This window comes from Misgurnus anguillicaudatus, chromosome 7 (genome assembly GCF_027580225.2).
Source record: "Misgurnus anguillicaudatus chromosome 7, ASM2758022v2, whole genome shotgun sequence".
In the NCBI taxonomy this organism is placed as follows: domain Eukaryota; kingdom Metazoa; phylum Chordata; class Actinopteri; order Cypriniformes; family Cobitidae; genus Misgurnus; species Misgurnus anguillicaudatus.
Genome location: NC_073343.2, coordinates 11135002 through 11153436, shown reverse-complemented (window position 1 = coordinate 11153436; position 18435 = coordinate 11135002). Strand labels below are relative to the sequence as shown.

Below are 18435 nucleotides of genomic sequence, written 5' to 3'. Positions count from 1 at the left end.
AGATTTTGTTTAAGGAACATACTTGACACCTAACTCATACATCAGTAACAGAAATATCTTAACATGGCTGAGCTCTCTGTCAGTGGGAGTCAATATAGCAATTTGTCAAACCTTAACAGCCACACAACCCAAAGAGATTTTATTAAATATTATGTAGAATATGCTGTGTTTCTTTGATGTGTTTCTACCACTGATCTATATAAATGACTGGATTGCGCATGACGTCACAACTGTGAAGCCATCGTGCCGCCATGTTGGTATACCCAAACATTCTATTAAATCAATGGACGCGATCAGATTTTAATGAAAAAACATCACTTTACTAGTCTTAGTTGTTATATCTGAAGTTACCCTGTACATTATTACAACACAAACGTCCTAAGCATGTACACAGTTATTTACTGAAAGTTGTACATTTTAGTTTTTAATCAGTTATTATACATTCATCTTCATTACAGTATCAGATCAGCAGACAGACCGCAGTATTTAGTATTAATGACAAACGTGCTCATTCTGAAATCTAAATAAATAATCATACTTTGTACCGTATGTGCATGCAATAATTTATTGGTTTTATGTTATCTAAACTTACAAGTTACCTCAACTTATTTAGAGAAATAACGCTGACCGTTTAGCTGAATGTCAAAAAAACCTTTATTTATACCCGTGTCATTAACAGAACGCAGCCGACACACTCACCTTAACGTTTTTTATAAATCCATTTTCCTGCCCGATTAAAGCATAGACATTGCAATTAACACCAGAATTAACAGTTAATTTACGTACACACATCCTAAAAATAATCTTGCGTGACTGATACGCTGTAAAGAGGGTGAATTTAAAACATGATTTTGAATGGAAGTCAATGACGCCGTCTGCCGGTTGGGTATTCCAGGACGGCGGCTCGAAGTCTGCGCTGGCTTCACCTCACGCTGTTACGTTAAGCGTTCTATGCGCAATCCAGTCATTTATATAGATCAGTGGTTTCTACCCATTCCTCTTTCTTCTTCTTACATTTTTATTTGTATTCAATTGCTCAGATGCTGCTCTGTCATAGCTTAATGATATTTCAGTTATGTCTAATTGAAGTACAAACTCTAGCAAACTACAAGCATCTCAGATGCTTTTCCTGACCTTATAAGAAAAATACAATACTTTGGAAGTCTAAGGCCACCATTAAGTAACATAAAGGAATCTGAAAAAAAATGCATGTATAAGCTATTACTTGGTGTCACCTCCCTTACACTTGACCATTAGCAGGATTATTAAATCTAACCTCAATTTTTCATTCTAATCTTATGACTTCAGAACTTCAGTCTCCTTAAAACACTAAATATTGACTTTTGGCAAAGGAAGCCATTTTGTTCTGAACATGTTAAAATTTTCTGAACACATTTCCTGTATTTTCTGCTTCGAGCTTCGGCCATTAAAACTTTGCTAAAACAACAAAACTGGAAGTAGCCTGACTTTTGCACTGTACTATAAATCCCAAACATCTTGTGTGATGTGTATGGGTTCCACTCTTCATAAATTAAACTCTATCCTATTACTTCCAGCATGTGGTTCCTTGAAGAGAGGAAAGTTTGCGAGTTTAGAGAGCATTGCATAATCCTCACAGATTGAAGGAAGGCAAACTAACACTGAATTCTTTATTTGAAACCTTAACACAAACACACACACACACACACACACACACACACACACGCAAATGCACACACGCACGCACGTACGTACACACGCACAACCAAATAAAATTAAGCAATACTTTTGTTCATGATTTCTCTTCCTTGCCTGCAGACACAATACAATATCAAAATAAGCTTTGCTCATAATCTCTTATTCTCTCGCCTTTAACACACAAGGCCTATCTTCAGGTTAATAACCAACTTTGAATATCCATATACCCACAATAACCCTGTCGTACCCAACAAGCACAAATTTAGCAAATTTTATAAAGTTGTAATTAAAAACTAAAATCGTGTTGAAATGTGGATGGTCTCTAATCACAGCTGGCCAATTCCAAGATCCTGAGGTGATAATAATGCCCACACATGAGGCTCTAATGAATGCCACCCCATCTGTCTCTCTGCTCTAATGGCTTACTATGAAACATGTACAGATAGATTAGACTTGACTTTCTCAGATTATTCAGTTTATTGGTCTATGGTCACAATAAACTAATGTAGAAGTGTAAAAAATAGGCTTGGCTATGATATGAAATCTCCTCCATAACTTACCGAGTCCTCTGGGGGCCTGTTGATTTTTGCCCACTCAACTGAAGGTCCCTTCACCTGTAGAAATCGATGGAAAATCTTCCTAAAGCCCTCAAAGTCCTTCTTAGACACCTGGAGAGAAGAGCAGGTGGAAAATGAATCATTCATAATGAATTTCTTAGAGTTATTTATTATTTCTAAAAAAAAAGAAGACATGTCCTCACTGTTTCCTTTTTCAGAGGAATAAACACACATTTTAAACTGCTAGATTTACAGATTATATGCATCAGTATAAGCCTTTAGTAGAAAATAACTAGAGATCGACCAGCCAGTACGGAGCGCCTAAGGGGACATGGAGAAAAAATTAAATAAAGTTTAATTTCGCGTGTGCACGTGAAACTATCGCAATTGCACGTAAAACTATCGCGTTTGGTTTCGCGCGCACACGTAAAACTAAAATCGAGATGAGTTTATTTAAAGAAAACTTATTTCACACCGAGTAATTCTTTATTGTACATAACATCTATTAAGCTGGGTATAATTGATTGCTGTTTTTATTAAGGAAAATTAAAATAAATTTAAAATGAATTCGATCAGCATGTTTGTCTTGTCATTCGTTTAAGAATAATAATCAAAACACCTGTTACACAAAAACAAGTTGCACAAGTACAGAAAAATTATATTTATTATATATATTTTAAATAACATTGCCAAAAGATTGAATCTACCCTTTTTTTACGTGTTGAATTTGGAAAGCTCTTGATATTAATTGTGCAGCTTACGCAGATTGCGCTTGTATAATGGAGAATATATCATCTCTGCTTAAAAAAGGTGCGATCTAATCTTGTTTACATGAAATCTTACGGACCGGTTGCTATGACAGCAACTCTAGGATGAGCTTCGAAGAACCAAATAATCCAAGATCAAGCCAAATCGTCAACAGTCAAATCCAGCTAACCGAGTAATCCACGTACAAAGAACGGACCCCTGGAATATATCCAGGACATAACCTGTTGCCCATAAAAAAATTCTAACATCTATATTCAATTAAAGCAAAAAAAAGAAAGTAAAACGGTGCCTTTAACCAAATTAAACAGTGAGTTTTTGGTATGCTTAACCAGTGATGCAATTCAAATAAATTAATAAATAAGAAATGCATCTCTGAGAGTGTTTGGTGCAGAGTAAAATGGTTTTAAAGTTTTGACAATCACTGCCAAACATAAAAGTCTGTAGAAAAAACACTCAACAAACCGTTTGATGTTCCACAATTTCCACAAACAATGTGCACAGTGAAAAAAATCAAGCACTCATGCACAGTTCTGCATCCACTGATCTGTATTCTTATTTCATATTTTAAATACTTTAGTTACTATGCCTATTTATATATTAGTTTATTAGTTAGCAAACTGACAGGTCTGCTCTGAGTATTACTATTTATTCTCAAACACCATATCTAAAAAATGAAGGGAAAGAAGGTGGATTATAGATCTCATGGTGATGATAATCAAACATCAGCTCAGCAGCTTTGAATTAAATCTTTTTTCAACATGCACTGAGAGGGTAAAGGTAAGTATATATTTCTCATTATTTTGAAATAGAAAAGAGAACAGTTCCATTCAAAACTCAGTGACAATGAATCAAACGTGATCAACCGGTTCTTGATCTCACCAAGATTAATCGGAAAGAAGGTTTAACATGTCCAAGAATGCTTGGGTTTGAGTGTCTTGGTTTCAAGCACCATAAAGCAGAAAGTGCTCATAGTATCTCACCTCTGCGTCTCTGCCTTTGGCTGTACTTAAGAGTTTTTCCAGCTCGACATGCATCGAGCTCTCCAGCTGCTGCCGCATCACTTCCTGAAACTGGGCCATTTCAGTGGGGCCGCTCAGTAACTCTTTACTCAGACCTGCAATAAAAACCAAATATTGTTATGTTAAAGGGGTGGTTCAATGGTATTTCAAGCATTCTTATTAACACAATTATAGAGTTGTTTCCTCATGCTAAAAAGCAGTTGGGCATGTTACAGAGCATTTCTGTCCCAACCCTTTGCCAGGGTTCGTACACAAGTTTCAGAAAGTTTTTTTCGATTACAGGTCCAGCTGACGTTTCAGGGGTTTCTATACGTATCACTTCTTTATATGGGCACTTCCCAGGAAAACCCTGCCCACCCGTCAATCTGCGGGAGACGCTAGAACTTGCAAACATCATATCATGCGACACAGCTTTGTTTAATTTCAAAACTCAACAATGGCACGAAAGAAGAAGTGTGTTTTTGGATGTAAGGAGAAGAAAGCCACCCTTATGAAAACAATGGATATAGTTTATTATCCGGGGTAGCAGCGGAGTTTGTGTGTGTTTGATGCGCTGGATTTTCCCAACCGGGTCATGAGGATTTCGTTGAAAAGTCCCAACCGGGTCATGAGTTGCATGCGGTAAGTAAGACTTCTGTCTTATGTCAGAAATAGGCGCATGTATATTATATAAATGACAAGGACATGTAGTGAATCATAAGTTATAAGTGTTGTATAGTGTTTCATGACTCAAAGCTCCTCCTGCGCTAGTAACTCCTCCTTCTTAATTTTTTTGTACGTTATCGGAAAGATTCGGTAAAGCTAATCTTTCTTTTATAAATCTGATTAAACTAAAGACTCTTTGGAGATATAAAGGATGTAATACTATATAGGTACACCAGATTAACATCAGAAATGCAGAAACAGCGTGTGTTACGTGAGCTTTAATATTCCTACAAAAACTTCACAATTCCATTTAATCTAAGCATTTTCTAAAAAAAAAAAGATTTAGACCAAAAACAATAAAACAAGCCACTTAAAAACATCTGTAAAGACGAATATATATAAATTGCAACTAAATAAAACCTTTTTTACAGACATTAGCCATTTTTTAATCATAAAAAATTAGTTGAATTGGATCAAAAGTGACTCGGTCTGTGAATTCCAGGCTATAGTCTCACTAATTATGAGATTAGGACCATTAGGGGGGGGGGGGGGGGTCAACAGTATGTCATGCATTCGGACTTATTAACATAGTTTAAGAGTAGGTAGTTTCCTCATACTTAACATAGGCAAAGTGTCAAAAAAGCAGTTGGACGTGTCCATTTTTTGAGCTTCGAAGCTCTAGTAGAAATCAAATCGAATATTCGAAGCTTTGGAAGAAGGGGCTGAACATATTTTTCTCTTTAATAAAGGCAGGAATCTCTGTGTGTATGTGTGTGTGTCTGTCTGTCTACAGTTTTATTATGTGGCGGATGTGTTGCTGCGGACCCAAGGGAGTGTAGTGCCTTTTTTTCGTGCAATATGGACATGTGACATGTTTAGAATTAATAAACTTAAAAAATACTACAGAACAGCGCAAGCCGGAAGTGGCGTGCCTGTCACGCGTCCTGCGAGAACAGCATTAGTGAAACAAAACACAAGAGCAATACTTTAAATAAGGTAGCCTAACATTTTTCTAACAAACAAACACTCCCGTATTAGAAATTTGCAGCACAGTAATTACTGACAACGTAAAGGGTAGGCTATTTAAATAAAACAACGAAAATAAATGAACGAAGTTCAACAAACTGTAATAAAACAGTAGCATACCTTCAAAATCAAGTTTATTTATAACACTTACACCATCCAATATGTTTTTTCATCAGTAGAACAATAAAGAAGATATTTTGCAGAAACCCCAGTGCTAAAGCATATATATCCAATACAAAAGTAATCCCCCATAACTCCGTGTGACATATTGACGTCTTGTGAAGCAAATCAATCAGTTTTTGATAGAAACTGAACGTTATTTACAACACTATTAGCGTGAATATCAAAGCAGGAAACGCGCTTTCCGTTCAAGGCGATCTCTTCCACTGGTGGCGTTTGGTGGCTGTTGGCTATGGATGTTGGTCTCTCTGCGCCACCTATAGACCGTTTCAGCAGTAACAACATAAACAAGCGGCTGCACGTAGCTTCCGGTAAACTCCGCTAAGAATAAATAACAACAAAGTTCTTTAAACATAGTTTATTTATATAACAAGCAAAAAACAACACATAGATTACCTAGGAAACCAAAACATGTGTTATTTTCGACAAGGAATTTGTTCAAGAGATCAATTTAGCAACTAGTCAGAGCATTAAAAAAACGAAACCGGAAGTAAGGTTCGGATCCAGACGTGTATCACGTGCTTCCAATGAAACCGTCTATAGAGCGGGAGCGTGAAGCGCACTTCCTGCCTGGCAAAAGCTCTGCATTAACGCTGTAAAATATATATATATATATATATATATATATATATATATATATATATATATATATTTGAATCTCAAAACTGAAAATCGAATGTCAACCCACGGAACGAATATTCAAATATTCTGGTCCAGCCCTAGTATTTCTGTGCCGACTACACTTAATCAGGGTTTTTTTCAAATACGGTCTAACATTTCTTTTTATGGGCACCCCCCCTGGAAAAGCACACCCATACGTCAATCAGCTGGAGAGTGAGAACCGAGGACGCTAGAAGTCACAGGCATCACTATACACAACAACTTTATTTTATATCAAGACTCAACAATGGCACGAAAAAAGAAGTGTGATTTTGGATGTAAGAAGTAAGCCAGCATTATGGAAACAATGGATATAATTTGTTAATCTGGGGTTGCTGCGGAGTATTGCGTGTGTGTTTGTTTAACGCTGGATTTCGTTGAAAAGTCCCAACCGGGTCATCAGTTGCATGCGGTAAGTAAGACTTCTGTCTTATGTTGGAAATCGGCGGGTAAGTGCATATTATAATGACACAAACATGTAGTGAATCATAAGTTATCCAGTTTTGTATACAGTATTGCATGAATCTTGACTTGCTCCTCCCGTAGCTCGTGACTCTTCCTTCTGAATTTTTTCGTACGTTATTGGAAAGAATCGCTATAGCTGAACTGTCTTTTATAAATCTGAAAAAATGAAAGACTCTTCGGAGATATGAAGGATGTAGTACTACTCTATAGGTACTCCAACATCAGATATGCAGAAACAGCATGTTATATGAGAGCTTTTTTTAGTTCAATTTCACTCACTCATTCATTTCACATTCATTTTAATCTTTGACATGGTCTTAGTCAGTCAGTATTAAAGACATCTAGGCAATATTTTCACAGAATCTTTACACTATGTGAGAGAGATTTATGTAGAAAACAGTAAATCTCAAAAAATGCATAGAGAATGGCAAAGGATTGCAGAGCAGAAATCTAGTAGTGTGGCTATGTATGGCTACTTTGGTAGTGCCAAATTGAACAAATATATTTTGCACACTTTATAATTCCCATTTGTGTTTGTGTTATTTCCTGATTTAAATCACTTTACTATCATAGAACTAAGCTAATAAAGCCTCACCACAGTAAATGTGTTTTTATATTGTTTTGTACTTTTGTGTTGAACAATCTTAATGATAGTAGGCCTAATGTGCATATGACAGGCAAACCGACGGCTGGTATTGATGTTATTATATCATTGCTTCAATAATGCTCTATAAAGATTTCATGGCCAGGGGCCATTAAAACACAGATATCTTATCAAGAGCATTTGCTAAGTGTAAAAGACACATCATCCAGTGGGTTAGGGTTAATTTGCTGTGAAGCTGACAATCTACTATGGCCATAATCCTTTAGATTAATGGGTAATTTATTAATGCCCAGAAACGATTTAGAAATATTTGAGTAATCTAAATCAACCCAATGTACACACCGAGTGGTTAATTAAATAAACACAGAGTAATACAACTATCAATTAAACAAACAAACCATGACACATTATCCAACAAGTTTTAAAATGCTCTTTCTAAAGTTGTCTACTTGCAAAAATATTCACAAACAGAAGGAAAGTGGTAGAGGCTTGTGTAACATGAGTTGCCCATGAACTCAAATAGGGTCAAGATGTGATTCCATTTCTCCTGTTCTAAGAACAAACACACTGCTTCATTGATAAAAGAATATGTGCAATTGAAAGATTTAACCAAATTCAGTTAAATAAAGCTTATGTTTATTTATTAAATGATTTACTAAACTTTTCTGCACACCTCTGAGCAGGACCTACTAGCCGGTATTTTAACATAAGAGAGTGTTGGCCAGATGAATTTCACAACGTCACACATGTACTGTACATTGTGCAAGACTTAATTTACTCTTGCTTGACCACATTTCATTTGTAGTATACAGCTGTTTTATTTATTGTCAGGAAAACTCATACGTCATTACGCAAACTGTGTACACGCTGATAATCTTTACTGAATGCAGAGGAGTCTAAGATGGTGCAGTCTTAAAACGACACATGTTGTGTCTACTTAAGGACAACATATTTAATGTATTGTCCTTAACTAGACACATCTCTGTGTTATTATTGGAACAACACACTTTATGTTGTTTTAACACATCTTGTGTTGTCCTTTTTAATTATTTGAACATAAAGTCACCATAAAATTACACATAATGTGTTTAAAATAACACTTAAAGGCGGAGTACACGATGTTTGAAAAACGCTTTGGAAAAGGAGACGGGCCGACTACCAAAACACACTTATAGCCAATCAGCAGTAAGGAGCGTGTCTACTAACCGACATCCTTGCCGGGTTGCGTATGTGTGGGGCGGGTCTATCAACAGAAGGTCCAGATTCTATTGGGGTAGGGGCATGTTTGTTTAGGTGATTTCAAATATCAACATTGGCTTTCAAACATCGTGGACTCCGCCTTTAATGTGTTAAATAGGATAACACCGAACATTGTATAAAAAATGAACACATCAGTTCTTCGAGTGTTACCGGAAAGCTAGTTAATTTTGTTAGTAAAGTTTTAAATATGGATATTTCTCTTACATCGCATTGGTTACCATCAGAAGGCCTATATTTATTTATCCCCTTACTTTTGCAAAGGATGGATGCACATTCTTTGAACTTGAAGGAGCTGGACCCTATATTCATCCATTATAAATATTGGAAGAGCTGGGACATTTTCAAAAATATCTGAATATGTGTTCTTATGATAAAGAATGGACATATGTCAAACGGATGGCTTAAGGGTGAGTAAATCATTGGGAAATTTTAATTTTTATCCCAACTATTACTTTAATATGACTAAACCAACATGACTACATTTTAACATTGTGGAAAAAATCACCCACAATGGTTCCCTCAACAGCATTACATAGGGTACTTCAAACATACAGCATTTACATCCAAGAGAGTCAATAGTTCTCATTGTACTAGTACACACACATGCGCCGCACGCACACACGCACGCACGCACGCACGCACGTACGCACACACACACACACACCACAAAATATAAAGGAGGGGGCCTGCTGTACATACATACATACATTTGAGACATAGTCAACCACATACAGTCAAAGAACAATCAATCAATCTTGTTTAATATAAAACATGTTACATTACAGACACTGTCCATCTAAATGAATTGCTGTCACATTTCAGATAACCACAGTTGAACCTACAGTTCTATTTCAGTCTTCTGTTTGAAATGGGGGTTCATTCAACTGTCTCAAAATTAAAATGACAGCTTGGAGACGTAGCTCTTAAACCCAGCTCAAAATAATGAATAGATATCATATTATATACTTACATCATAGTTTATCAGTATTAAAAGTATACGTTTATAACATTAAGTCAGTAGAACTTTAAAAAAAATGCTTACCTTTAACGTAAAGCGACATTTTCTCTCTGTTTTCTTAAGTCAAATAAATGTTACTCGGTTAAATATCATAAAACAATAAACCCGTGTTTTTCTAATCAAGTTAGCAGTCATGGAGGAAAATAGCATCATATATAAACAACCGTCGGAATGTGAAGCTTACTGGCAGTAATAATAATTGTTACGTGAAGAAAGGTCAGCTGATCGATTCTTTCATCCTGTTGAAGAGGGCTTTTAAATTAACCATCGCTATCTCCCTTTCTCTCCTCCCACTAACATACAGAGCTTATAAACCTTATAAACGAATCTCCCGTCGACCTTTACTCGTTCGAAAAGAGGTGTGTATCGTAAACTTGAAGTACTGAAGTCTGTCTCGTAGGAATTTTATTTGAGCTCATCCCATTTTGGTCCGTCATCACTTAACACGTCACTATGGTCGAGCCCTACTTCCTCGATCAGAAACTATTCTGTCGTGAATTCATTTCCATGGTTCCAAGGCTTAACTCGTTGTAGCATTACGGATGAGGATGAAAAACGTTTCTATTCTAGATAATTTTGAGAATCGAAATGAGCTGTAATGGTCTACTGTGAAAGGACATTGCACATCACTGTACTACTGATAGAATCATTCATTACAAACTATATTTATTTTCGTCTTTACTTTGCTATTTCAACATACAGTGCACGGTCTTGAAGCTTGACGTTTTCTCACAGAAACGAAAAACATAACTGTTGAAATTTTAACTTAGGCTTGCTTAGAGCGCACCAATGAAAGCGGCTGCATGGCATTCGAAAATTAACAATGTAAACTGATTGTGAAAGTAAAATTGAAGTATCTTACTGTGAAGGTTAAAGATGCTTGCGGTGCGCAGCTGAAAGTGGACCCGGAACAGCGACGCGCTTTCCTCCGACCAACCAACGTTCTTCCCTCAGCAACAGCGGATAAAACTGCGGAAGTGGACGTGCTTTCGATAAAGATTTAACATCTTAAGCATCTGTCTAAATATCTAAAGATTAAAATACTGCTTAGCTACTCCAATCATACATGGAAAATTTTTGTTGCGTTATGTATGTATCCGTGTAATTTATAGCATGCCTTATTTTTATATACATTAATGTATTAGGTGGATTTCATGTTTACATTACAAAATTCAATAGTAGAAAAAATATTTCTTAAATTGAACTTAAAGTAAAAGATATAATTTTTATTTATATAAGTGAATAATGTTAAGACATTACCACTGCCGAGAGAGATTGGGAGTGTTCGGCTTCATGCAGCACTACGCAAACGATCGGAGACTGACATCACAGTACCGCGAGAGAGATTCACAAATGTACTTTTGAATCGCTCTCGCGGTACTTTGATGTCACAAACGGTCTGCGCAACTTGAAGTCGAACATGCTATCGAATTTCCAAAGCAGTCGGTAGTACGTCAGCTTCACGCATTAACCAATAGGAGCACGTTATTTTACAACTTGTTCGAGTTCATACGGCGCCGCAAGAACCGACAGGAAAATGACATCAAAGTACCGCGAGAACTATTCGTGAAATCATACAGACAGTCATCCGCCTGTCGTGGTTCTTTTGGCTGACTGCAGAGGGCGCCATGACGGAGGTCGAGGACGGGGCCACGTCTGCAAATAGAATCGTTTGAGATGAGCAAAATGTGATCATGAGACGGTTGCGCGCTGATGAAAGTCAGAAAAGTGGTCTAACTGAAATGCATTGCATTCGTCAGGCAGTTGTCGGTTTTTTTCACCCCTTCCCTCACTGCAGCCGCCTGCTCAAAATTTTAGACGAAGCCAGGCATCTCAAACAAGTCTAATCTCATTACATCAATGCCATGCCCTTGTAGGACGAAACATTCAGAAGCCTAAGGAACATTTGGAATACAAATGTGAAAAGAGCAACAAACCAAAAGAAAGAGACAGGGGTTCTAGGATACAATACATACATGAATTCATATAAGAAATAACTAAAATAATAATAACAGAAAGTGCAATTCACATTTAATTTGAATTTCAAAGGGTTTAACAGGATAATACTGATGAAGTATTTAAAAGAAATCTTGTTGACCTTATTTACCAATAGATTTTTGTTAAGAAGAGTCCAAACCTTCTTCCATAAAATATTTTTCAATAATGTGTTCCATTTTATGACAGCATGAGGAGTGGAAGCAAATGTATTTTATTATTTTTCAATATATTTAAAACACTGAATTAAAAAAAAATGAGTTTGAAAATCATAGGCCATGGTAAGAAAATTAGTTTGTGAAAATTAGAAAGAGCAACAGGAATCTTTTCAATGCTGAGTTGCATATGCATGTTGCATGACAAAAGAAAGTTTAAACCTCCCAACTGAGGAAAAACATGTTGTGGTATAATATGCTAAATACTATATGGATTTCTCAAGTAATTCCTCAACCAATTGATTTTGAAAGTATTTTTTAAAATTGCAATATCAACAAAATTGAAACCGCCACATTAAAATCACATAGTAATTGATCAATTACACATTACTTTATCAAGGTCTAAAGAGATAGCTGCTTGTCAGATGTGAAATGCCTTCTGCCTTAGACAGAAGAATTCTTTCCTTTAAGGTTAAGTCTCTTTAAAGCAACTGACTGAATTTTAATTTTATTCTGTGTCCTGGCCTAAGCTAATCTCTGTCTGGGAAACCACCCCATAGTGTTTACCTTAGAAAAAAAACATTGCATATGCGTGTATTTTGAAGTGAAACAAAAGGCACTGATGTATTTTAAGATATGTCAGTGCAAGTTTTTTCAGTTTGGACAGCTCTTACATTTATTTTAGTCTAGGACTTGTCTAATCCCTGTCTGGGAAACCACCCCATAGTGTTTACCTTAGAAAAAAAACATTACTAGTGTGCATTTTGAGATGGCACTGATACAGTATATGGTCAGATATGTCAGTACAAGGTGTTTTAAAATTAAGGCAGCTAAAAGACTAATTCGACACCAATTGTCAATGAGTAATAAGTCATTTTCAGGCTTGAGATGAAAGTTATTCTGCTTTGAATTAGAGGGCAGAGAACCCAAACCAATAATTTCATAACTTCTATAAAAAAAGGCTAAATCTCCAGATGTCTAAATCTAATTCAATACTACTCTGTTGCTGAACATATACAATCTTCAGTATTTCAATGGAACTTATATGTAGAGCCAAAAAACGTATATTTACTAGTTTACATAGTCATAGAAACTATAGAAACCTGCAGTGTAAAATATTTTAACAAAACAACATATAGCATCTATAAAGCAGTGCAAAAATGAATTTTAATGTCCAGGTTTAATTGTTGTATTTTACATATACATATTTGTAACAGTACTTGCACTTCCATTTTACTTGTTTGCATTTTTTTAACGGTAACATTTCTCCATAATTTCCAACAAACTCCTGTCAGACACGTAACAGTTGAGATTTCCGTGTAAGGGCTAAATAATGACATAGATAAACCTAATTCTTATATATGATGTTCTCTCCAGACTTTGGTCTTCCTTTATGCAGCTCCAGTTTGAATTAGATGATGTAGTCTAGATACTGATACCAAAACTATATTATTTTTTGTCCTTCCTAAGAGCTGTTATCAGATGAAGGAGCAAAAACAGGAAGGAAAGCAACCAAAGGCCCTTCTACATAGTGGGAACTAAAATCCAGTTCTGAATTCTTAGCCACTATTCTGGATTTAGTTGATCTGGCCCTCTGGCTAAGAATTTAGATACAGTACTATTTAAGGTACAGATACAGCAGTTCTAGAATTTTTGAAAGAGCTTTAGGGAAAAAAACTGATCTTCAGGAGTGTTTAAAGACGTGCTTTTGGAGTATTCTGGGCATCTACGTATGATGTAGATGGTTGGGGTTCTAATCACACACCCAGGAAAGAGACAGCGGTGTCTCTTTCTTCTACTAATTCAGCTGCTGTTGCATCCATCTTGGCTCTTGAGAAGTCATTGATGGCCAGTCCATCAGCAAACTTCCAGGCTTTATCCTGAAGATGAGCAGATAAATGTTCAAACCATGACATATTATATGGGTAACAGTCAGCATCTCATGCATAAAAACCAGCACTGTATATCTCAATGTTACCATAGTTGTTAAATATAATTTTTGATCATCTCACAATTGTAAGTTAATAGAGTCATGGGGCAGCAGTTATAAATCAGGGATGGATTTTGTTCAAACCTTGATTGTAACAGGGAATGAGTAAATGAGGTCCTCAGGTATTCCATAAGAGTTTCCAGTGGAATAGACACCCATAGAGATGAAGGTACCCTATAAAACAAGTATCAGTTCAAATAAATCTGATGATTGTGTGTGGTTTCCTTTTCATGACATTAATAAGCTATTTTTTAAGTACAACACTGGATAAGTACATGGTCTAACAGCAGAAAATTATCCTGTACTGTGTTGATGCCAGTGTTAAAAAAGACAGAAACAACACTGATCTCAATTTAGTTTACAACCAATCATAAAAGACCCCTTCAAATCTGACCTCAGGAGTGCCTGTCCAAATGTCTCTCATGTGGTCACAGATGGCCTTGGCTGCTGACATGGCACTGGAAAGCTTCCTTGCCTTAATGACAGCAGCGCCACGCTGCTGCACCGTAGAAATAAAATAGTTAAAAAAAAAGAAAGAAAAAAAAACCCTTGTCTTTATAACCCTTGTCTTTATTAACTCCCTCAGGTTGTTACAAGTTTTAAAGGTGCAGTGTGTACATTTTAGCAGCATCTAGTGGTAAGATTGCGAATTGCAACCAACGGCTCAGTCCACTGCTCACCCCTCGATTTTGAAACACAGAGAAGCTATGGTAGCCGTCACCAGAAAAACATGTCATCAACGGAGACAACTTAGAAAAAAAAGCTTGTCCGTTAAGGGCTTCTGTAGAAACATGGCGGCACAAAATGGCGACTTCCAAGTAAGGGGACCCTCTGTGTATGTAGATAAAAACGTATCATTTTAAGTTAATAAAAACATAACGGTTCATTATAAAAATTTCTTTATGCACCCCATATAATATAGTTTTGTATATTATTTTGCATTTCTGTCAAGAGATTATTTTAAAAATTACACACTGTGCCTTTAACATATTTCTTTGTAGAGGAATAAAGCAGGAAACAGAAGAACTATTGACATCCATAGTAGGAAAAAATACTACTATGGAGGTCAATGGTGCTTAAAACCAGGTTGGTTACAAACACCGTTCAAAAATATCGTCCTGTATGGTTCAGCTGAACAAAAGAAATGTATACAGGTTTGTAACAACATGAAGGTAAGTAAGTAAATGATTGTTATTTTTTAAAGAACTATCCCTTTAAAAGTAATTGAAATCGAAATATTTATAATCATGGCAATATAACTAGTATTAACATTGATCCAATTGCAAAATTTATTTTTGTAAGTAAAAAGATGAAACCAACCAATTTTGTATACCTAGATTTAACCGGATGAAAAGCCTAATTATGAAAACGTTTTTCCTAATGTATGGCCTATTTTCAATGTATGTTTCACACAGACTATCATTTGTATTATCTGTAAAATCAAAAAGCATATTGCATGCACACAAAGGCTGATTAACATTGGCAATATATCTGCTTGCACATAACTAGCATGGCACATTAAGTAGGCCAACAGTGACCTCCACAGGATGAGGATGTCAACCTAGACAGCACTTACAGAAATAAAATCTCCCTTCAGCCAGGCATCGTCCTTCACAGCATCAAAGGCAGGCACGTCCTTTCCCTGCACATTCACCTTACAGTGGTGGACGTCAGGGTACTGTGTAGAGGAGTGATTTCCCCAGATGATCACATTCTTCACACAGTTTGCTGTAATGCCACAGCGCATTGCCACCTGGAGGACACATTGTAGAGTACAACTAAAATTAACGTATTACTTTGATCGTTTTCACCTCTCTGTGCATACGAGTTATGATTTTAGTGAAAGAACTGTTGTGTAATCAATTCACAGTTTATACTAGTGATGCCATGCTGTTGTAAAACTAAGTAACAGCAATAAATTACTTTAATAAAATTCATGATCCAGCACAGTGATGTTCTTACCTGAGAACAAGCCCTGTTGTGGTCTAGGCGTGTTAGACAGGAGAAATTCTCTTTGGGGATGGAGGGAGCAGATTTAGCCGCAATCAGACAGTTGGTGTTAGCTGGGTTGCCAACAACAAGAACCTTGAAGTAAAATATAGGAAAATATAAAATATTACATGTTATTGGCTTTAGTTGAAACAGTTAAGAAGAGGTGATACACAAGACAAAATTGATTAATAAAAAGTTAAACGAATCAAACTCACTGATGGTGTAATAACCATTGTGCAGAATTTTTTAAATGTAAAGAATATTAAATTCCCCATAATTTTCCTATAGCATTTCATACCAGTTCTTTACTGATATAGTCATGTTTTAAAAGCAGCCTTTGAAAAGTTACAGAATTTGTCAACTAGCCAAGCTCTGAATTAAGACACAGACACTCCAAAACAGAAAGAAACCATGCCATGTCTATGGCTCACATAAAAATTAAGTATAAACTGGAAAAAGTAAGCTTATAAGCTTTACTGTGTCCAAAATGTTTCCAAGAACTAGAAATATCACGGTCCAATATTAAAGTTATATTCCTCCGGTTTCACAGACAGTAACATTATTTTCCAAAGCATGTTAATAAAAGATGCTTAAACATCTTAAATTTTACTAAGGCCTAGTCCTGGCTTCAGCTAAGCCTTGTCTGTAAAACCACACCAAGAACTATTAAAATCATATATTACAGAATTATAAATTCTATACAATATATTATACATTTTAGCCATCCACCTAAAACAAAATGCCTATTATTCACCTTGACTGTCTTCTTGGCATATTTGTCAAGTGCTGCTCCCTGGGACTTAAAAATAGCAACATTGGCCTTTAGCAGGTCCTTTCTCTCCATACCATCTCTCCTTGGCATGGAGCCCACCAGGATGGCAGCATCCAAATCTTTGAATGCAACTTCCTCTTTATCAGTTGAGATGACCTCTGGAACACAAAGGTAAAGCCAGGGGTATAATACTGTATGTGATTGAAATAAGTCAGTTCTTACTCAGGTCAGTCTGGAATTTTTTTTTTGTCTGTGTAAGCTATTCTTTCAGCCGGGGATCATACAGACAATCAATTAGGATGTGTTGCTTTATCTCAATTGGTAGAGCAGTGAGTTTGCAGCACAAAAGTTGAGGGTAAAATGATAAAATGTATGTAATAAAAATGTACTTTGTGTACCGCAAGTCGCTTTGGATAAATACATCTTCTAAATGCATAATGTAAATGTGTACCTTTCAAAAGTGGGAGGGCACAGTCTTGCAGCTCCATAACCACACCATCCAGTACAGGCAACATGGGGGTAATGTCCAACATAACCAAAATAAGCGGCTAAATAAAGAAAAAAGACATTTGTGCATAGTGCATGACATAATTCACAATTTACTTATGATCTCTACTTGTCAACTCTATAATAGCTGTGGGTGTGAAGAAGACACATATGTTGCCTTTTCCTGGAATTAGTCCTGAATAGGATGTGACGCATATTGTTTAGGACAAATCCTGTTCTACCTGATCTTTGCCGAAGACATCTCCCTTGGCAATGCCGAACAGCAGAGAATAGGCTATCTGCCCTGCCGCACCAGTGACCAGGACTTTAATAGGCTCAGCCTGACAAAGAGAAAGATTATAAATTATAAATCAAATGAGCAAGCTGCAGAAGGAAATGTAGCCAACAATGTGGCCAATGATAAAAAGGACAAAGTTTATAAGGTTAATAAAGGTTAGAAGAACATAAATAGAAATGTCCTGGCATACTTTACAAGACCTCAGATTGGCATGGTGTGTGGGATATTTATAAACTAGGTGACTTTCCTCCATTCAGTGTAATCAATAACCGCTTAATACCACTGTAAAATTGCTGCAAATTATTGTAAATGCTTTACTGTATAAACAGAAACGCTGAACTGCTTTGTACACTGGTTTGTTTGTACAAAGGTATTACATTTCAAGACTGAAGTTCAAGTACAGTACATTGCAAAAATGATGATAAGAGGAATCACAAGCAGTTACAAATGATCGATTGTTACATTCTAAAAGGCGATTGTGCAATGAATTATGTGCACTGATTAAGCAACTAACAAAGTAACTGTTAATGCATGTTAGTCTACCGGCTACTTCTGAAGTCTCAAAGTCAAACTTCTGATTTCTTCTTCATAGCCTTAACTTATTTTCCTACAACACGACGATCCGTATTGACACGTGAAATGCAAACTTTATTTATAAATGCAAATTAAAGTATTATCTTTTCCTACCATTTTCAGTTGGTTCGGTCGTTCAGAATGACAGTAACTCCTCTGCTCGCAATTCGGAGGTCACCCTTCACGAGGCAAGTTGCAGCGGCACCTGTGGTTAAGTGTCTTCTGGGAAATGTAGTTTTTCTTGGAAGTAAAGAGGTTAATACAAATGACATAAAAACTACACTAACTATACGCC

General features: G+C 36.3%; 2 protein-coding genes across 3 annotated transcripts in view; both read right to left on the bottom strand.

The window, feature by feature from the left end:
• Positions 1-10865, bottom strand: part of ugp2b (UDP-glucose pyrophosphorylase 2b) — a 31201-nt gene extending 20336 nt beyond the window's left edge. The window contains exons 1-3 of one of the 2 annotated variants that reach the window (XM_055172225.2): positions 10742-10865; positions 3983-4116; positions 2238-2345 (exon numbers count right to left, since the gene is read on the bottom strand). In XM_055172225.2, the coding sequence (XP_055028200.1) occupies positions 2238-2345; positions 3983-4081 (207 nt within the window). In that variant the 5' untranslated portion in view covers positions 4082-4116; positions 10742-10865. Of the gene's footprint in view, positions 1-2237; positions 2346-3982; positions 4117-9903; positions 10292-10741 lie in introns of those variants that run through there. The other variant, XM_055172224.2, reaches the window with a different exon arrangement.
• A 2325-nt stretch (positions 10866-13190) lies between these two features.
• On the bottom strand, positions 13191-18399 carry mdh1ab (malate dehydrogenase 1Ab, NAD (soluble)). The gene is made up of 9 exons (XM_073869424.1): positions 18255-18399; positions 17512-17610; positions 17235-17331; positions 16766-16941; positions 15982-16104; positions 15607-15772; positions 14414-14538; positions 14104-14193; positions 13191-13909 (listed from the first exon to the last, which is right to left on the bottom strand). Exons 1-9 carry the CDS (start codon positions 18255-18257, stop codon positions 13787-13789), a joined length of 1002 nt encoding a protein of 333 aa, XP_073725525.1. The 5' UTR covers positions 18258-18399; the 3' UTR covers positions 13191-13786.
• Positions 18400-18435: the final 36 nt, after the last annotated feature.